At 32.4% G+C, this 22,333-nt stretch overlaps 1 protein-coding gene across 2 annotated transcripts; it reads left to right on the forward strand.

Annotated features, from left to right (window-relative positions):
- Positions 1-704: 704 nt before the first annotated feature.
- Positions 705-22,291, forward strand: LOC106058693 (uncharacterized). Of its 2 annotated transcripts, XM_056033965.1 has the most exons (24): positions 705-849; positions 5,717-5,799; positions 5,930-6,073; positions 8,705-8,796; positions 9,079-9,247; positions 9,595-9,741; positions 10,157-10,325; positions 11,070-11,158; positions 11,455-11,658; positions 11,927-12,005; positions 13,238-13,286; positions 14,646-14,814; positions 15,018-15,100; positions 15,377-15,624; positions 16,297-16,430; positions 16,723-16,764; positions 17,441-17,523; positions 17,770-18,081; positions 18,797-18,881; positions 19,158-19,317; positions 19,520-19,603; positions 19,777-19,841; positions 20,210-20,398; positions 21,663-22,291. In XM_056033965.1, the coding sequence occupies exons 1-24, from the start codon at positions 840-842 to the stop codon at positions 21,714-21,716; spliced, it is 2,943 nt and encodes a 980-aa protein (XP_055889940.1). In that variant the 5' UTR covers positions 705-839; the 3' UTR covers positions 21,717-22,291. The 2 variants fall into 2 exon arrangements, with proteins under 2 accessions (XP_055889940.1, XP_055889941.1); XM_056033966.1 differs by lacking the exon at positions 16,723-16,764.
- Positions 22,292-22,333: the final 42 nt, after the last annotated feature.

The following is a 22,333-nucleotide window of genomic DNA, read 5'->3' on the forward strand; positions in this document are numbered from 1 at the left end:
ACAGGGTCCTTATTGAAGGTTCTCACAAATGTTTCCACACTTTTTGCTCGAATGTTGTACGATGCGCAGTGCCTATCGGATCTATCCACAGAATCATGTTTTTACCTTCAGTGTGAAGTTTTCCATATGATCTTGTATGGAGAAATGTTTCCTCACAGGGGCGTAGCTAGGAATTTGACATCATTTGGGGGCCCGGGGGCTTGACCTCTTTGGGGGCCCCCACATTTTGCGTAATATTGAATGTAAAAAAAAACTCATTTGGGGGCCCACCGCAAGTGGGGGACCGGAAGGGGGTCTTCAAATTCTCCCCCCCCCTCCCCCCCCCACCTTAACTACGCCACTGTTACCTGCGTTGATGTTCCAATAAGTATAAAGCAATAGGCAGAAACAGAATATATGTAAACGTTCGTTTGATATAACTCACGTAGTCGCGTTTCTATTTTGAGCCCCAGCTACAGTCACAATCGTCCAGACAGACTTATGCCTAATCAAACACAGAGATGAATGCGTAGGGCCTACATAGATCTAGATCTGTACCAGCACATACAATTATAAATTAGCCCTTAAGCCCCATATAAATCTAGATCTAAAATCAACAATCCAGATTTAGAAATGTCGATGTTCAAAGTTATCAATAATTATGAATAAATAAAATTGTTCTCTTCAATCAAGACCACATTTATATTTTATATTATTGTCACGTGACTAGTAGCTTGACAACAAAAGTGGCGGTGTCATGGCGGATATCTAGCCTTTAAAAACAAATACATAGATCGAGGATCTAGATCTACGATCTTTCTCTGTATCTGCTATTGATTATCTGAAAATCTAGGGGGAAAATGGAAAGGGGTAAGTATTGAAGTATTAAAAACTTCATGCCAATTTTATATAGATCTAGACTCTAAATTGAGACTATTTGTTTCTAAAGTCACAAAGTGACAATAAAATAAATGAAAATTAAAATAAAATAAAAACAGCAACAATAAAATCATGTTTTAGAATATAGCACTTGGTTATATTTTTCAGTTTTCATTCACAAAGAACTGGGCAACCAATACTTAAAATAGATCTAGATCTAACACTGATGTCAATGCTACCTTTAAAAACTAAAATCAAGAACAGTCATCATGAAATTGCTCTGGCTATTTATCCTAATAATCACCAAATGCACACTAGCTGAACACAGAACTAGATCTACCTTTGTCAACACTAAACTTAAAAAGGAAACAACAGTCATAATCAATCATCACACTTTAGAACAATGCAACTTCAAAAATAACCTAACATACACATCTATAACATTAAAGAAGATTACCCATCACAAATGGAAGTTCTCAATCAGACACAGCAGAAATAAATACCTATCACTGTTAATATTAATGGCAGGAGATGTAGAGTCAAATCCAGGGCCTAGATCTAAAGATAGATGCAACATCTGCAAAAAAATATGCACCCTGAAACAGAAAGCCATTCAATGTGACACCTGCGATGAATGGTACCATGCATCATGTCTCCATATGAATACACCTGTGTATTATGCCTTAGGCAACAAAGACGCATCATGGCACTGTGTACCGTGTGGGTTACCTCAGTTTACATCAGGACTGTTTGATTCCTTTGATGCGGACACTTCTAACCCATACAACATCCTAAACACCATCCCGAACCAAACTCACCAACCACTAGCCAGATCCACTCCTGTTAAACCTAAATCTACTAAAATTAATACAACAGCCTCACTAAACAAACCTACTAAAGAAGTAATACCAAAATACCTTAAAACCTTAGTTATAAATTTTCAAAGCATTAGGAACAAAACAGCAGACTTAGAAATTGTATTAGAATGTGAGAAACCAGACATAATTGCAGGAACAGAAACTTGGCTGCATCCTGAAATTTATAATGCAGAAATTTTCAATAGTAATTATGAAATTTTTAGAAAAGATAGGGCTGATAATCATGGAGGAGTTCTTTTAGCAATAAAAAACACTCTTATAGCAGAAGAAATTACCTTACCTAACTCAAAAAATGTAGAATCAACATTTTGTAAAATTAATACCACCTCAACATCCCTAATAATAGGCAGCATTTACAGACCACCAAATTCTAGTTTAGAATACATGCAGGAACTATGTAATCAGATTACTACACTTAAAGAGACAAATAAAAATGCAGTTTTTTGGATTATGGGTGATTTCAACCTACCTGATATAAATTGGAAAACACTAACCATAGATAAACACCAAAACCTTAAGGACATAAATGAGCTTTTCATAGAAACTTTACACAACCTAAGTTTAGATCAAATCATTAAAAAGCCAACTAGATTAAACAACACATTAGATCTCTTCTTAACCAACAGACCTGGATTAGTAGTTGATTATGAAATTATCCCTGGTCTATCAGACTATGAGATCATAAAAATACACAGTCAGATAAAAGCAGTAGCCAATACAAAACCCAAAAGAAAAATCTTACTCTGGAATAAATGTAACCTAACACAACTACACCAAGCTGCACTAAACTTTCAACAAACATTCTTATTAGAAAAAGACATTAACCAACCAGTCGATGACCTCTGGAATTTCATTAAAAACCATCTTAAAAGCATAATAGAAAATCATATACCAACTAAATACACATCAAACAAAATAAATAAATGCTGGTTTAATAATAGACTAAAGAAGCTTTGTAAACAGAAGGAAAACCTATATAGAAAATTTAAAGAAACTAATGCAGAAAGAGTTTACAAAAAGTATATAAAAATTAAACACTTAACCCAAAAAGTAAGCAGACAGCTGCAGAGTGAATACATAAACAATGTAATATCTAAAGATAACAACAAAAACCTATGGTCATACATTAAGTCTAAGAAAATGGAAACAACAGGCGTAGCGCCATTAAAAGATGAACATAACATAATACATAATGATAATGAAACTAAAGCAAACATTCTAAACAAATACTTTGCATCAGCATTCTCAGCCCCAGGAGACAAAGACATATTACTGAATTTGAACCAAGTAGACAACATAGAAGATATAGTAGTACAAGAAAATGGAATTCAAAAACTATTAGCCAACACCAAACCAAATAAAGCTTCTGGACCTGATGGTATTCCAGCTAGATTACTCAAAGAACTAAGTAATGAGCTAGCCCCAGTGTTCAAAATACTCTTTCAGGCTTCACTTAACCAGGGCAGAGTACCAAAGGACTGGAAAGAAGCTAATGTCACCCCCCTATTTAAAAAAGGAGAAAAATCTGACCCAGGGAACTACAGACCAGTATCACTTACCAGCATCACATGTAAAATCCTAGAACACATAATATGTAGCAACATCATAAACCACTTAGACAAACATAATGTCCTCACACCATACCAACATGGCTTTAGGAAATATAGATCATGTGAAACACAACTAATAGGACTAATTGATGATTTTTCAAAAGGTTTAGATAATAGTGAACAAATAGATGCTATCTTACTAGATTTTTCTAAGGCTTTTGACAAAGTTCACCACCATAGTTTGCTTAAAAAATTAAAATATTTCGGCATTAATGGTCCACTGCATCAGTGGATTAAAGACTTTCTGATAGGGAGAGAACAAACTGTAATAATAAATGGCTCTAAATCAACACCGATAACAGTAAACTCAGGTGTACCTCAAGGTACAGTCTTGGGTCCACTACTATTTTTAATTTACATAAATGATTTACCAAATTGCATTAGTTCAGGAACAAAAGTCAGATTATTTGCAGACGATTGCATAATATATAGAACAATAAAAACAACACAAGACACAGATATTTTACAAAGAGAATTAGATGAATTACAGAAATGGGAATCAAATTGGAGCATGTCTTTCCACCCAGAAAAATGTCAGTTGTTAAGAGTAACAAAAAAACTAAAACAAATTAATTCCACTTATCTTATTCATGGCAAACCAGTATCACAGACTAAAAACGCAAAATACCTAGGTGTTATAATAAATGAAAAACTATCATGGAATCCACATATTGATGAAACTACAAAAAAATCAAACAAAGCATTAGGATTTATTAAAAGAAATTTCTATAAATCAAATAAGAACATAAAACTAAAATGTTACTTAACCTTGGTTAGGCCAATAATAGAATATGCATCCTCCGTTTGGGACCCCTCAACTCAAGAAAACATTAAGAAACTGGAACAGACACAAAATAGAGCAGTGAGATTCATAACAAACGAATATTCACATTTGACTAGAGTAACACCTTTAGTAAAATCACTAAATTTAGAAAGCCTTCAGGACAGAAGGCTCAAAAGTAAAGTAGCAATCATACATAAAACACTGAACCATAATCTTCAAATACAAAAACAAAATTTAATAAAATACTCTGAAAGACACAAAGATAAAGGCACATTCCTCGTCCCATATGCTAGGACAAATTTGTACAAATACTCCTTCTTCCCTAGTGCTATTAGAGCATGGAATGGGTTGCCTGAGCTAGTCAGGAAAACCAGTGACTTGGCAGAATTTAAGTCATTGGTTAATATGCATGACTAAATGCATGACGCGTAGGACGTAATCATCTTCTTTTTTGAAGTAACGTCTGTATTATATAAGATAAGATAAGATAAAGTCTAAAGTTCAATAATTTGATACAATCACTGTAATGTAATAATGTAAAATAAATTATAGCTCTACTTTCATGCTTATAGCATGCTCAGAGCGCTCAAGTCTAATCTCATTTGTGGACCAGTGGGAAAGGGTATTTGGGAGAAGGTTTTCCATGCTGCCTTTAGGCTTTAGGTGCTCTGCAGTAAACACAACACTGCTCAAGTTGGGTGTCAAACCTCGAGCCTGAGCCCCCTTCATACTCATAGGTAGCTAAGTCAAGCCAAGTTCAAGCATTCTTAGCCTCTTGACCACGCTTCTCATGTAGGTCTAGATTTATATTGACTAGATGTTTTAATTTTAATACTTTTAATTAGATATATGCCAGTATAATGTGTTTACTCTAATTTAAAACAGTAGTACTAACTAATACTACATCTAGTTCAATGTAATCATTGTTGGTATTTTACAAACTTATTATGATCTAGTGCTTCAAACAGGTTTTCCTAAAAAAGCAATTTTTGATCAAAATGTGAAAATGTAGTGTTTTTTTTTAATTAGGTCCCGTGCCTGATGTCATAAGAAGATAGATAAGATAATTTTTATTGGTTCTAACAAATGGAAATTCAGTTTGACTACAAATGTCTACCTCAGCATATATACAACTACTATAACAATAACTATATAGATGCAAATCTGAACAACATTCACACTTGAACACTCAGACAAAAAGAACTTTATAAAATATGCTTCTATGTACTTCTTGGTGACGATTGATGACCTTGCAACACTCTAACCAAAAGTATATACATTTTAATGCAAAGCTTAGGTAAAATTCATATAGGCATATATATATATATATATATATATATATATATATATATATATATATATATATATATATATATATATATATATATATATATATATATATATATGTAAAATAGAATCAAGAGCTAAGGATAACACAGAATTGACTATTAAATGGGCCTACAAGAAAAAATGGAAAGCATTAAAAATAATATAAAACCTGCAGTTTTTCTAGTTAACAGAACTAGTTTAATTGAATCTAAAAACAGTGACATTTGATTTAAGTATATACTTACTTTATTTTATAGGTGGTAGAAACAATTTAGGAATTCTAGCAGAAGAGGATGATGAAGAAGAAAAAAGTGAAGATTCTGATGATGAAGTTGATGATGTAAGTTCTAATTATTCAGTTGGTCAACATTTTTTTAATTTTATGTTTCTTAATATAAAGAAAAAGTATACATTTTTATTTGTATTGATGCAACTTTAAAGAATTTACCAGGAATATTATACACTTTCAGTCCAATGAAGAGACAGATGTTGATGAGGATGATACTAGTGATGGACTAGAGATGGGAAAAAAACAAGGAGTGCCAAACAAATTTGATTTTCTCTGTGATGGTGTGCTCAGTGCCATATCTCTTGTACAAGGATCTTTGCAAGAGGTACATGTCAAGGCGGGTTTTACGAGTTATCTAGGGGTTTACTAACTTGACCGGGTTCTCCACCTCAACAGGCTAATGCAATAACCAACGAGCAACAGAATATCAAGTTGCATGATAACTGAACTGTGAATAAATGGTCATTTAATTTGAACAGTGAATAACTAATGAACAATTGTTCAACAAGAACAATATTTAATATTAAGCTAATTATAAATAAACAATATATTTCAAACATATGCCAATCAATGAATCATGGATATTTAAATATTGCATTGGTAATTATACAAATAACACACCTCACACACGCACAGTCCATTTCGGCCCTATGGATCGGCAGCTTTGAATACTATGATGCAACTCTAGAAATAGTCGCGGCACAAAGGGTAAACTCAAGACTACATTCTTCATAGCCCTAAGCCTAACACCCTGAAACAAAAGAAAATCTAGATCTAGCAATGCGGCTACATCACATTTTTAATTAACGACACCTGTATCGAAACATCAATCTACTTGCTACAACTATGTACTTACATACCATTAAAATTGGGAAACAGTGAAACTGTAGCGTAACTAGATTCTACAGCTAAAAAGCTCTCTCTGCTACAACTAAGCATGACAACAAAACACGCTCAATATAAACTACTTCCTATACATAAAAACACAACTATTAAACACGAAAAGAAAACTTCACACGCACATGACAGTATGCATGCAATGAAAAGTTATATAATTTCTGTAATAACAAAATGTTATACACTCGAGATATTAATCATTCAACTTAATATGAGTCAAATTTAGCTCTTATTGGAGGAAGATGTACAGCTGTACATATGCCTTGTGTGATGGCCTTGTTCAGACTGCCTTGAGGTCAACTATAGATGATTGTTAGACTTCAATCAATTACTCAGCAAACGTTTGAGTTTTATTGTTCGGGTGTATTCAATGTAGTTGATCAACAGTACAGAATAAACAAGACATCAATTTAACTAGCAAAGAGATGTGGTCAACACTGATGAACAATTCATAAGATATTTATTCCAAGAAAAGGCCACAGTAAAAGTCTCTGTCAAATAAACACGTCTTTACCCTAGAGAATTCTATTGCTAACTGATTTTCCAGTCTCTAACCCAAAATATTCCAAGCGTCACTAGTCCCGTTCAATATACGTCTTCTATGGTGTGTCGCTAAATAACTAATACTATAAACTAGGTGCCTAACACTTGAAGAAAATATTTGAAACGTATCTTTGAAAAAATTTTTATTACCATTTATAATAATCTGATCAAGCACTCTAAACCAGCTACACCATTTTACATACCATAATTTTCTTTAACTATCCTTTTTTTAAAAAAAAAAATAAATAAATATGTATATCATTGTAAAGACATTTTATTTCTCCTTTGTGCTAGAAATGTGTAACAGCTATGTAAGTCAAGATTTGGTGTTTTCACTGCTATTTAGTATTGCAAAAGTCCCTTTTTTAATTGCTTCATAAATACATTTGCTGTTATAATTATAAAGTTGCAGACTCAATGTTCACCATTATGTTGCATTATTTCAAATAAATTTCTATTTTTGATTTATCTTATGCTCACTTCTTATCATCCTCTCTTCATGAAATATTGCAATACTTGATTGTCACTTTGGATAATAGTAAGCAACCAGTTATCCTAAGACTGTAATTGGAATATATAACTTACAGGCAAAAAAAAATAAAATAAAGTTTGCTTTAAATCAATTAATTTATGTGGGTTTTCTTAATGAAAGACGCAAGACAAAACTATTGCACTATCACAATTTCATACGACTGCTTATATTTTGTCAAACACCGATAGTCAATTTTTACTAGTTAGATTCAAATGTGTCAATAGTTACAGACTCATTTTCTTTAAAACAGCATTTTCACATGAAACATGATAAAGGAAATAGGTCACAAAATGGTTGAAGGAAAAACATAAGTGTGGGAGAGGTAAAATAAATGTATTAAAAAAATACCAACTTGATTCATGCTTATTTTTAGAATGAGGTTGAGGTATATGTATAACATATTTAACAGGGTGTCTTAACCCACCGGTAAAACCAATGATTTAGCAGAGTATAAGTCTCTAACTAAACATGTACTACTATATTGACACATGGCTACACTAAGGATGTAATTATCTTCCTTTTTGAAGGAATGTCTGTAATTTATAATATAAGAAGATAAATTCTTGGTAGATGGTGAATAACAATAAGGAATTAACATTTCCATTTTTTTTAAATTCATAAATTTGAACTAATTCAATAAATTGATGTTAATAGCATGCATTAATCCATTAGTCACTATAATTACATTACGACAACAGAAAAAAATAATTGCTTTAATGATGTAGTGTATTTTAATAAAACTATTTTAGGATATTTTCATTTTTTCCTCGCTAATAATCATCATGTTTAAAATATCTTTTGATAGATTCTAAATTATTTTTAACAAATATAAACTTTATTAGTTTACGTATTTTGAATAATGTTAACATGAAAGAAAAGATTTCAGCAATCCAGTTGGATACATGTCCACATAAGATGAAATGAAAGTTAAACAACAAACAGGATTTCATTGAAAGTTAAACCTTGCACTCAATATAATTTCAGTTTCTCGATCTTAAAGACAAAATGCTGCAATATTCCTTACCACCAACTTTACAAATGCAGATGGCAATAGTGAGTGGTCATTTATTGAGAAGGTGAGTTAATAGATTAGTTACCAATGATTGGATAATTTAAAATCATGGGACAGATGTCAATAGTGAAAGGTTATTTTTTGTGAAGATGAGTTCTTTAATGTTATTTAAAATGATTGGTAAATCCAAATTTGTGTCATAAAAACATGAGATTTAATTTTCATAAATTTTACCAACAGTACCTTCTTCATTTACATTTTTTAAAAACCTATTTTCCAAACATGAGATACTAACTTGTTTCTTTGTTCAAACATGAGATACTAACTTGTTTCTTTGTTCAAACAGTATCAGTGATTTAGGGGTGCCAGTTGGAGAGCTAGTCAGGCTAGTCCGTGTGTATGCTGTTCCCTGGGAAGAGAAAAATGCTGCTCTCAAAAAACTTCATGAAGACTATGACAGCAAACAGAGACAGTTAAATATTGCAATAAAACGTTTGCAGCTTGTAGATGCCCATGTAAGTTTATACAAAGAACTTCATGTTACAACTCTTTAATACATGTGGTCGAGAAGTTTGGTATCAGAGATTCTAGGCTGAGTTCTGGCAAAGCTCTGGACTTTTAACTAAGAATTTGAGGATGTTTTTATTTCCACCAAGCTCCATTGGGTAGTTAGCAAAACTAAAGGCAGTTGATCATTATGTTCTGCCACATAACAATGTAGTTTGGGACACTGAAACATGTGACTTTATCCGTCCCTTAAACCTTTATGTAATATTGTGTATACAAATATAGTGAAGTTTGGCATACGACATAAATTATGTCTTGTTATTCAAGTATAGCAGAATGCGTTTTGTTATTACAGTCTAAAAGAATGGCTAAAGAAAAAAGAATAATGAACTGGGAGAAACTTTTTTCAAAAATGACTAGTGTTCGAGGACATAGCAGACGCTGGAAGTTTCTAATAGATACAATCAAAGAAAAAGCAAAACTTGGCCTAGAGCATGTCCAGGTAATAAATAAATATTTTAAAATTGGATTTAAACAATATTTGTTGTTTTAACTGTGAAGTTAATCAATATTAGTTAAATAGAATGTATGACCTGTGTTGTTTCCCTTTCTTAAGCAAATTTACTAATTTCTCTGCCAGTTATTTTATTAACTATTCAAATTCAGATGAACTTCCAACTATAACAGGAACTGGGTGTCACCTAGATCTGTGCAGAGGTCTGAGGTTTAGCCACTTTCAGGAGAGACAGGGAATTTACCAAGAAAATAATAAAGGGTTTGGGGGTTTCATTGTACTGGTCAGTTATCATCCTCATAAATACTTAGCTTAAGAAACAGGAAAGCATTCCTTTTACTCTATAAACCATACATGTTTGAATGTTCTGCTCCTGCAATATTTCAATTCATTTCATTTTCAGGCCTACACACAGAGCTTGGAGTCATCAGAATCAGAATCTGAAGACGAAGTCAATTCAGAACAAACTTTGGTTGGAGAGGAAAAAGAAGATACACACAAAACTGAACTGGAAAATGTGCAGGAGGAGGAAGAGGAGGAGAAGGATGAAGAGGAAACACCAGATGTAGGAGGTACAGTGGTTATTTAAATGGATATTTGTATTTGAATGCATCAAGACAAAGCCGGTTTAGCAAAGCAGGTTCTTTTCGACCGTGTAAATTGTAAAGTAGCAGAAGTGTTATCGTTAACCAAATTTATTACTGTGTAGGAGGGGCTTGTTGGCCTTGGCTGGCTATCCACCTAGGAGTAGGGAACTCCTGAATTCAAACCTCTGCTGCCTTGCAGCTATACCCAAACATGTCAATCATGAGGAAAAATCAGGAGCCAGTGACCCTTTTGGCAGCTTTGCAGCACAGTGCTACACTGTGGCTGAGTCTGCAATGCCACTGATCCCAAACTGTATTGGTAGGGGCAACATGTTTCCAACCATAGCTAATGCCCAGGCATTCATCTTATTTTTATGAGATGATCCGTAGTTGCTTCCCTTTTGAAGGAGGCCATATAATTTTGTTTATTAATTGAATTATTTTCATTAAATTTTTTATAATGATAAATGAAATTTGCTTTTTCTGTTAAATTTTTAGCTAAGAAAATGTATTTGTTTGAATAACAATTTGATGCAATACAAAAATAAAATATATTTAAAAACAGAATCAGTAAAAAACAAAAAAGCTTGTTTTCAATGTATCAAGTCTCAGGTAAATGTAAAACACTTTCCATTAGAAACTTTAGGAACAACTAAATTGACTTGGAATCTGCTCAATAGTGAGGGTGAAGTGAATGAATACTTTTGTATATTAAAAAACAACTTTTAGGAGCTGAGTCTCTTGTCAGCCATGAAACTGAAGAAACAGAAAGTGAAGAATCTCAACTTCAAAGTGAAAGATCATCCTCTTCTCCAAAGGTATGCACATTGTCAGAACCTTGTGTTTATTGAGAGTAAATACTAAAATGTATATTTAAAATTTACTACTGTAGTATAAATAATGTATAGAACATTACTTTAAATTTGATTTTAAAAAAATTTACTTATATATTGTTATGTTCATATTGATGACCATGAAAAGTAGCGAAATTACACTATCACTGGTATAACTTGATATCTTTAATTTATGTTTTTAGATCTATATAAAAAAACATTAATATACTCTTTTTATTTTTGAACTAATTATTATCTTTATTATGGTCTAAATTTTGTAGAAAGTGAGATTTGAAGAAACATTAGCACCATCTCGCCCACCTATGCAAGAAACTTCCACCTGGACTAATGAACCAGATTATGATAGATCCTTGTTCATTAGAGTTTTTAATCCTGAAGGATTCAAACACCCAGAACTGAAATGCTCAATATCTTTCAATGGAAAGATGCATAAAACTCCAGTGTTCACTCAATTAGATGAGGAAGTAAGTTAGTTTGAATTTAAGAAAAAGATTTTTTAAATTTTTATCTTAAATGTCAATGTTAAAAATACTTGTAATTATTGGTAAAATTAAATTTCAAAATAGATGAATTGTTTTAAACTTCAAAATGAAAGAAGAACTGAGTGCAGAAAAGGTTTAACCTTATTAGGATACAACTAACTCTCAATAGTTGAAAAAGAGTTTTATATTTCAGTTTCTCATTTTTTTTTTCTTTGTAATGTTTGAGATAGGGCCTAAATTGTTTCTTTAGATAGAGGATGTAACTGATGGACCAATCAGCAGGCGTCCTCAAGCAGCAAGGAAAGGAGAAGAGAGGCTCAGGTCTGGAGGTAAAAGGAATGTCTTAAGTTCATTTGAGGTCTGGAAATAAGGTTTAGAGAGCAGAATTCAAAGCAAAGCATATCTCAGAAGTTTAAGACTCAGTGAAGTAATTATTTAGCAGTTAAATAAAAGGACAGGAGGCACTGTGGCTGAGGGGTAAAGCGATTGGCTTCTGAACCCAGGGTCCCGGGTTCAAATCCTGGTGAAGACTGGGATTTTCAATTTTGGGATCTTTGCTCGCCTCTGAGTCCACCCAGCTCTAATGGGTACCTAATGGGTGCTGGGAAAAAGTAAAGGCGGTTGGTCGTTGTGCTGGCCACATGACACATTCATTAACCATAGACCACAGGAACAGATGACCTTTACATCATCTGCCCCATAGATTGTAAAGTCTGAACGGGGAATTTAACCTTTTTTTTACTAAATCAAAAGCCAGGGTGCCTGGTTGGATTTAAAGAATCATTACCATGACAAACTAATTATAACAACTGTTGTCATCCTCTGCCACACTGAAAGAGGTCAAGATATTAGTTTCTGTAATTAACATTTTTTTTTACTCATACAACTAAAGAAAAAAAGAAAACGTATGAATGAAGAGTCACATGTCTTTGGCAATTTTACTAACATATAAGGGCAATAATTGTTTTCTTCTTACGCATCAGTAAAGCTATATTCGTAGAAAAAAAGGTTTGTAATAATATATAAATACCTTATACAGCCAAGCTGCTGATTCCAAACTGTATCAGCACTTGCTGTTTCTTTGGACACATCGGTTACATGGAGAGGTGGGAGCTGCTGTGTGGACATCATTGTTTTGACCATGGCTAATGCCCAAATATTCATATTTCTATGAAATTATCCATATTTGCTTTGTGACATAAAGAGATGATAGAGAGTCACTAAAAGAGTAAATAGTATTTTATAATACTAGGGTAATAATATTTGTTTAGAACATATTAATAGGGTAAAATAAAACTTTCAAATGCTTGTTTTATGGAGAACAAGGTGATACATATAAGGTGATCAAGGTGATACATATAACTTCATATAAGGTTTAAATCCATTTCTATTCATGACTAGCTAGCACTAAAATATTTTTTTTACAAAACTGAAGGTAAAATTGACATGCTAAAAATTCTGTTCTCTTTTTTTAATTAACCACTATCAAAAATGTTAAACTCAACATGAATGTAATTCAACATCACATTGAACTAGTATATTCAATATATTTTTTTGAAAGCTTCAGCTGCCTCACCAAATGAGAAAGACTCCAAAAGCAAAAAGAAAAAGTAAGTTAGTTTGTGGTTTGTACAAGAAACCATAAATATATTGCTAGTAAAGCCATTCTTACCAAATCTTATTCTAAGCATACACATTTGGTGCTAATGCTACTTAAGATGGAAAAATTATAGAACATGCCGGAAAGTTGTGAAAAGTAAAATGATGATGTTGTTACTAGTATGATGCCAGTTCTTCTTCTTAAACTGTCAGGTAGAGTTGAGCCTTCGGCTCTTGTAACTCTAGGCCAGCAAAAGTGAACAAGAGCTCCCTCTCACGGGCCTGAATAAGAACAGTGTACACTGTTCTGTCTGACGGGTGGGTCAGACTCGCGGCAAGAGACGGCGTACACTAAGACCCCCGCCATTTTCCTTTTCTATACCAGGCTAACTGTGCGGGACACGCCATTTATGTAATGGCCCCTTGAGGAACAGCGCCTGGATTGTGACAAGGTTATGGGAGCTTTTTTACAACTCCGCACAGTGCAACGAGGAGGCTCTTGCATCCCCTTAGGCACCCCCACTGGAGTCTTGTTTTGCTACCCTTTAGCCTAATCGTTTCCTCTTACGATCGTTTCCACCCGGTCGCCACTTTTAGGCAGGGTAGCATGCACAGGATGATGCCAGTTAAAGGTATTAATATAGCGATGGTAAAAAGCATCAAATTCATTTTCATAAAAATTATATATGACCTGTTAAAAACAATAAATTGCTAACCTTTTGAAAAACTGCAAACATCTAAATAAGATTTAAACAAAATGGATATCCTACTAAGTTACATCCCTTGTTAGTAAAGTCTTCAAATGTGAGGGTATTTTGTTCTGTACTTTATATTTGAAAATTTTTATTTTCGTTTCCAATGTTTGGACTTGATGCCATTCTGTTTAAAACTTTAAAAATAGATATAAAGCAAATTGTAGCAATGGCAATGTCCCAAAGTAAACAGAAAAGTGTGTTCAGTGTGATTAGTGATTAGTCAGCTGAGTGATTACAACACTGTGCTTTTGTTTGGTCATCAAGAAATGGAAGTGAGGGTAGGCCCTAGTCTGCATGCACAAACACAATGCCAAGTTAAAAGTGGATCAAAAACAGCACTATGGAGACTGCTGTTTGTTTATGGCTGTGTGAAAATGGCATAAAATTTTAGACTTTTTATTCATATTATTAGGCACTGCATTAAACTTGCATTAATAAAACAATGAAGCAGATTCAAATTAGGCAGAACTTTTGTTTATAACAGTTTATATTCTGGACTCCACTATATTTTAAGGGAAAGTTGTCAAATTAGTTAAATTTCTTATTAGAATCTAAAGTAACAGCATGTATCAGACTTATTAAACCTGTTCTAATTCTTGAAAATACTTTCTTTAGATTTTTTGAGTTTGAGTTCAGAATGCCTGATGAAATACAAGAAGGTGTTTTACAGTTTGGTTCACAGCCAGACCCAGAGCCTGATAATATAAGACTAGCTGTACATTGGGGCAAATTTGAGGAAATAATAGCAATATCTACCATTGACTTTCAGGAAATTAAAACAAAGGTCAGTTGTGTGTGAAGTAAATTTGCAGTTTACAACTGTCTGCTGGGATTCATATTATAATTACTTAACTTCTTTTATAGTGTAGGAACTAATTTTATTTCAAATGTGGCCTTGATTTATGTATGGCTATCTTGATACTTACTACTGACTTTAAATGGTAGTCACATTGATTATTCCTGTAAAGCTCGCTCTTTCTTGTACAGCAATTGGAGACTGTCTACCTTACACCTCCACATGGTGATGACAATGTGGCAGGAATGAGAGCTAGATCCAACTCATCACTAAGGTAAACCAATAGAAATCCATCAAAGTTAGTTTTTCATTCAATTTAATTAAAATTAATTAAAACTCTTAGCAAAATTATTTTTTAAATACCGGTATGTATTATTTAAAGGTTAATAATCAACTAAAAAAAAGTTCTTTTCATTTAATAAAGTTTTATTTCTGTTTTTTTCATTGAAAGTTTTTTCCACATTTGAATGAACCTCTTCATTTTGAACCCTTCAGTCAGTGTTGAAGAAATATTTATCTTGACAATATTTATCTAAATTTTCACATGAAGTCAAGCCCCAAGCATGGATGAAGAGTCTCTTTCAGACTCTATGGACATCCCCATTGTATCAGAAGATGAGGGTCCAGGCACCTCTACCCCCAAAGAAGATCTGGTCAAGACAAGTGAGCCTCTTCCCTACCCACTTTACTCTCTGCATATTGGCAAATCAGACTCTGTCCAGGCGCCAAGTGGGACACTGCCCCTCCTCATGTACTGGGGCAAACGTGTCAGACCAAAACACTTCAACCGTCAGTGTGGTGAGTAATTTAGAACTGTGTTATTGTGTTATAGTAAGACATTCCTCTATTTTTGTTTGAAAAATCTGAACTATGCTCAAACTTCATATGTTTAGTAATTGCATCTATGTTTATGTTCAAAACTCTTTGTATTCTAATACATTTAATTAATCTTTATTTTAACTTTATATATATCATCCTCCCATTGATATTCTTAAAACTAAATTAAAACAAATTAACTTTCAGAGCTGACTGCTCCAAAGTTATAGATTTAATTAGAGAAATTAATTTGGAAACCTGTCTTTAGTCTTTAATACACTATGCTGGCATAATTCTGATTTTGAAGTCATTATTTCTCAATAAACATGTATTTAAAATGTAAAAAAAATTTGTAAAGAACAATTTTAGATTTGTATCATGAAAATTATTGAAATAACTATCCAGAAAAAGATGTATTGTTTAAAAGGCTGTTTAGCTTGAGTTTAACTTATAATGCCAACCACATATTATATAGTTTTCTTCAAATGGTAGAATTTTATTTTGTAATAATGACTTCATTTATCTAATGATTAAGTAACTGAACTTTTAATCTATATTTTTTAAAACTTAAGTTTTTGGCCTATATGTACAGCTAGTCAACTATGAAATTTCAATTGACCTTGACAAAATTTTTTTTTAAATATTTACAACCAGGTACACTGGGAGTGTATGACCTGGTCTATGATTTGACTGGCATTGACCTAAGTGTCACCACTAAAGAGGACCTGCACAAAGACATGACTGACAAGGCTCTTTCAGCATTATCTTTCTCACCAGAAACTGCAGAGGTATGATACTACAGGTAGTCCTACATAAGTTGAAGTACTGACTCAGCAAACATTACTAAATGGAATTGAAAGATAGAAAAAGAAAGTGAACATTGCCAACTAGCAATTATTGAACTTTAGAGAAATTTATGATTATGTATTTATTAATCTGATACCTGTGATGAGCCACCATGAAATATTTGTTATATGTTGTTGTTGTTGTACTGTTACATGTTCTCTAAGTTTCTTTTGCTTAAAAAATATTCTTAACTTCAGGATTCAGGTATTAAAATGTTTGGATTTACTTCCTCAGCTTAAAGAGATAGAATCAGAAGATAAATCTGTCATGGCTGATGTGTGTATAATTAGTAAACTTTAAAAATATTTCTTAATGATTTGATTTGTTTGATGAGTGAACTAATTCTTACCAATTAACAGGCTCTACAATAGAACTAAATTAATCTAAAACCTCATAAGTTTTTTTTGCCAGATAATAATTTTTTGCCTTGAAATATAAATGATTTAAATTTTACAAAAAATGTGTTGTTGGGTTTAGAAATTTGTTCCATAGTTTTACACAATTTGACTTTTGCTTAATACTCTACTTTTATTGATCTTTTAGACAAGGAAAACAAAAGTTTGTGTTCACTAGTTTTTAAAGTTAGAAATCATTTAATGAAGTTTTGAATATATAATGGTGTGTAGATAATATTTTTCTTTAACTATAATGAGTGTAAGAAATATATAAACTAAATAGTATTTGTGTTGTATTGTGTGTGCTAACCTAATGAACTAATCTTTTTAAATTAGCTATTAAACTTGAAACAGAAAACCAAATTTCATATGTACGTGGACAGCAAATAGACTATATTGAAAGGCTTTAACTGTCATTATCTTAACAAAATATTATTGAAACTTGAAATAAGAAACATTAATTACTACTCTTACTTATACTTACTTTTGCTTATCTGTTTGAGATTTATAACAAGTTAACAGCACAAGTATTAGCAAAGATTTAATACCTTTTTTAGACTGAAACTAGACCACGCTCTGAGATGGATAGAGTGATTGAGAGACACCAAGAGGAAATGATGTATCTACAAGAAGAATATGAGTGAGTGAGAAACTAGTCCTAACTCTTCTCAGCTAGTATTGTTTATAGCATCATCTACTTTTTGAAGATCTGTCATTTATAAAATAAGATAATATAAGCAGAGAGATAGTGTAGTCCAGATTAAACACATATTAACACTAAAATACATCCATAAAAATTTAAGCCTTTAAAAAAAATTACAATTAGGAATTTGAAAACCCTAGTAACATATTCATCTTAGTTTCTTTTTTTTGTTTCTTTAAAAAGGAGACGCATACAAGACCTTCTGAACACTTTGGATACAGTACAGACAGATAATGACAGACTTTCTCAACTGGCAGCTTATTCACAAAAACCTGGCTCTGCAAGGCTGCATCCAGCATCGTCTCAGCACAGGCCAATATCTGGCTCCTCTCACCTGTCTCTTCATCAGCAGAGACCTTCATCTGTCTTGTCTCAGAGAAGTGTCTCCAAACATAGCACACCATCAAATGACAATCAGGTAACTCATCAATCAAACAGGGAAGGACAACCCAATGTGCAGTCAAACCTACAAAATAACACAACTTTGATGAAAAAGTAAGTCATAATTGATTTTATTCATCTCACATAGAGGAGGACCATTAGATGATATGCAAATCACAATCAACTTTTCATTTTTTTATGACTTCTGTAGGTAAAAATGCAATATCATTTTGTGTCATCTTTCCACCATGGTTAGATCATTGCCTTCATCAAAAGCTTGACAACTTTTTGTCTCTCTAAAGCATAACCTTTTTAAATCACATGGATAAAGAAATTTATTCTATAATTATATATGAGTTTTTAAAGTTTTTTTTAAAATTTGTAAATGATGGTTTAGTGGATTATAACTGCTTTACTTTTTAATCTTCTATCCTAAACTGTTTCTGAATTTAGTTACTACTCGTCAAGTCACACTTATTAGCAGCAAATATTCATTTATGTGTCTGTCTCTTTAAAGAGTTTTCAGAAGTTTGATGATATTATGTCCTTAATAGGGAACAAAAGATTAGTTTCACTTTGTCAGATCAAATAAATACATTGAACAAATTTGACTTCCGAATATGTGTGAGGTCAACATGGCTTCATAGTCTGATAATTGTCTGTGGTGAGCAGTTCAGACTTTATATCTCCATGATCCTAAGTTTGAACCCAGCCTGCCTCCATCCTCAGCCATCCTGCTAATGGTTTGGGCTAGGATGTAATAATCTTTATTTCTGAAGGAATATCAAAGACTTTGTAAACTAACAAGAATTTTTTTCTGTTGAAACAGAGTTGTTCCCCCCACTACAGCCAAACCAAAGAATTTCAGAGTTGGCAGACCTCTACCTAAATGGGGAGAGAATTTACCTCAAGATGTAAGTTTAAACAATTTTGAATTAACACCATTACAAGTCCTCTGATAATATATTTATTAAAATGAAAACTTTGAGAAAAGTATAATTGGTTATATTTCTTTTTTTTTTTTTAACCTAAAAAAAACATTACAGCCAAGAACCAATGAAAAAAATCAATACCAGTATAAAATATTTTAGGGCTAAATTTGATTCACACTAACTTTATAGTGATATAGTGTACAAGCAGAACATTGTGTAGCTAGTAGTAAGTATGAACACATGTTCTTCTCTGCACAGTTCTTCCAGAGACTTCGCCTGTGGGAAGAGGAAAGCAAACAACATAAAGATGAACTGAATGCTAAGACTCTCAAGGACATTAAAGACAATCTGGAGAAGAAACTGGCAGGGCAACACAAATTGAGCAAACATGAAGAACAAATTTATGACGCCCTCAAAGGTAACTTGTCACATTTGCCAGTGTCACCCCAGTTTACTTAATTTTATTTCAACCATAGATTTAAACACAATTTTAAAACATCTGTTTCCAGACTCTTGTCATCTAGTTTGTTTCTATAACATACATGCTCTCTGTCACTATATTTGTTTTGTCAACAACATACCAACATTTGATGTCAGTTTACTATTTCCTTCCTGAACAGATGTAAGTCTACCTGCTTTGTTCATGCCTTATAAGAGAGGCAACATCTACAACCCCAGAGCTCATCAATATTTTCATCCCACAGGTTGGTCAGAAGAGAATAGTTTGTAAGCTGATTAAGTAACATTTAGTTAAGTAACATTTAGTTCTAAGTCGAGAAGTCACTTTTAGTTGACACATTCAGAAGAAAAATGTATGTTCAATAATAGAAATGAATATCATTGTTCCCTTGGTTCATGTTTTTAATTATTTTTACAGGAGCTTCTGAAGTTCGCCTGACACAGCCCCCTTCAGTGTTCCAGTTGCCTCCCTTACCACTGAATGTATCCTTTAGTATAGGGACACATTAAAAAGATGGTTACATAGGTTAAAAAATGTTATACTTTACAGATGCTTAGTTGTTAAAAAATCATAAACTAAAAGTAATTCTCTTGCACTGTAGACTAGTTAAAAGGAAATCAAATTCTTTTTAGTATCCTTAGCAATGTGGCCACTGACTTGACTGATAAAAAGAATCTTCTTTGGTATGTTAAGGGCCAAAAATGTGAAGACTGTTGTCACCACTGCTTTGGTTGTTATAAAATCATAATTGTGTCTATAGCTTTTAACAATGTTATTCTTGTCAATGTTGGGGCTTTTCTGTCAAATATGTTTTCTTTCTTCATTAAGTCATTCCTTAACTAATGTTTAGAAAGTTCCTGTTGTGAATTTATTTGAGCTAAGTCAAAATTTTCACAACCAGGGACCTGCCTGGTTGGTTGAACGGTACATTCAGCAGCAACAACCTGGTCCAGAGGACAGTTCTCAGACAGTTCAATCAACATCTGTGCTACCACAAGTATCCTCAATGACCAGACAAGAGACCTTTCCAGATACCATGGTAATACATCTGAATTGTATGTATGGTTGTTTTGTTGATTGGTTTGAAGATATTGACCTGATGTTAAGCATTTTCTTTTCTATTGCTAAAATATAACAGAAAGTAGCACACAGGTCAAGTTTCCATCTAAAATGTTTTTTGTCAATTCACCTGATATTAGTTAGATCAAATATTAATTTTGATTTCCTTGAAATAATTTAATAAAACTAGTAAGTTAATGAACTCTTCAGAAAACTAGCAATTTTATTAATTCTTTAGAAAATTAACAATTTTATAAACAATTTAAAAAACAATTTTTATGAACCCTTAAAAAAACTAACAATTTTATTAACCCTCTAAAAATCTATTTATGAACCCTTTAGAAAACAAACATTTTTATGAACCCTTTTAAAAACTAACAATTTTATGAACTCTTTAAAAAACTAACAATTTTATGAATCCTCTAAAAAAACTATTTTATGAACCCTTTAAAAAATACTATTTATGAACCCTTTAAAAATTAACTATTTTATGAACCCTTTAGAAAACAAACAATTTTATGAACTCTTTAAAAAACTAACAATTTTATAAACTCTCTAAAAAACTATTCATGAATTCTTTAAAAAACTAACAATTTTATAAACCCTCTAAAAAACTATTTATGAACCCTTTAGAAAACTAACAATTTTATGAACCCTTTTAAAAACTATCTTTAAAAAAAACTAACAATTTTATGAATCCTCTAAAAAAACTATTTTATGAAACTTTAAAAAAAACTATTTATGAACCCTTTAAAAATTAACTATTTTATGAACCCTTTAGAAAACAAGCAATTTTATGACCTCTTTAAAAAACGAACAATTTTATAAACCCTCTAAAAAACTATTTTATGAACCCTAAAAAAAACTATTTATGAACCCTTTAAAAACTAACAATTTTAGGAATCCTTTAAAAAACCAACAATTGTATGAACCCTTAGAAAACTAACAATTTTATTAACTCTTTAGCCATTAAACTTTTGTTGTGAACTCTAAATTACCATTCATGTAACTGTTATTAGCTGATATTCCTCTGTTTCAGTAACAAGAGGATGAGAGTGCATACACTGATTTAGTTTGAACATGTATTGCTATGAAATCATTTCTTAACAAAGGTTCTCTTTGTTCACTAAACATCAACAAGAATCTTAATGTCTACACACACAAATCCTGTTTTATAAAATTCTACATACCTGATATGCTATTCATTATCTGCTGAGGTTTCATAGTTCTTTGTGCCATTACAGACATCTGCTAACAGCCAGAGAGGGTTACCAATGGAAACAGAGGTGGAGTCATGAGGAAGAAACAAAAACTGACCAGCTGAATACATATGATTACCAACATTCCACAGCCAAACCCAACTCTGATGCCTGCACTACAACAATGACTAGATTTTAATGATTATTTATTGTTGTCTGTTTTCAATACATTAGCACCCGTAAATTTTGTGTAAATATTTTAGTTGATGAAGGCCCTATATCTTTGTTGACCCCTTCAGCCATTCACCCTGTTTAAAGAAGAAAAAAAAAAAATTACCTGCATTTTTTTCTACAAGGCTGGGTTGTATAAATAAAACATGCCAGTAATGGAAGGAAAAAATGAGAAAAAAATTGTTATTTGGAATTTCTAATGTGCCAGCTATACACAACCCATTCTTGTGTCTGAGTCCCTCCTAATTTTACTCTCTCCTTTGATAAAACTTACCATTACTACAGTCTGATAAGGTAATACTGTACCTGTGTTAGTATTATTTATTAGTGAGATAGCTCAATGCTAATCTATTACATTGCCACTGTATATAACAAAAGCTCAAAAAGACTTATTTATGTATCTACACAGTATTTTGTATACAGTAAAAATGACTACTAATTGTTCCTAGATTTGTGTTGCTTTGTTTCAAGGTGTTACCTGCCAT

The sequence above is a fragment of the Biomphalaria glabrata genome, chromosome 6, assembly GCF_947242115.1.
Source record: "Biomphalaria glabrata chromosome 6, xgBioGlab47.1, whole genome shotgun sequence".
In the NCBI taxonomy this organism is placed as follows: Eukaryota; Metazoa; Mollusca; class Gastropoda; family Planorbidae; genus Biomphalaria; species Biomphalaria glabrata.

Coding starts and splice junctions, on each gene's coding strand:
- LOC106058693 (XM_056033965.1), top strand. Junction 9,248..9,594: donor TGCAGCTTGTAGATGCCCAT/GTAAGTTTATAC, acceptor TTGTTATTACAG/TCTAAAAGAATGGCTAAAGA. Junction 9,742..10,156: donor TTGGCCTAGAGCATGTCCAG/GTAATAAATAAA, acceptor TTTCATTTTCAG/GCCTACACACAGAGCTTGGA.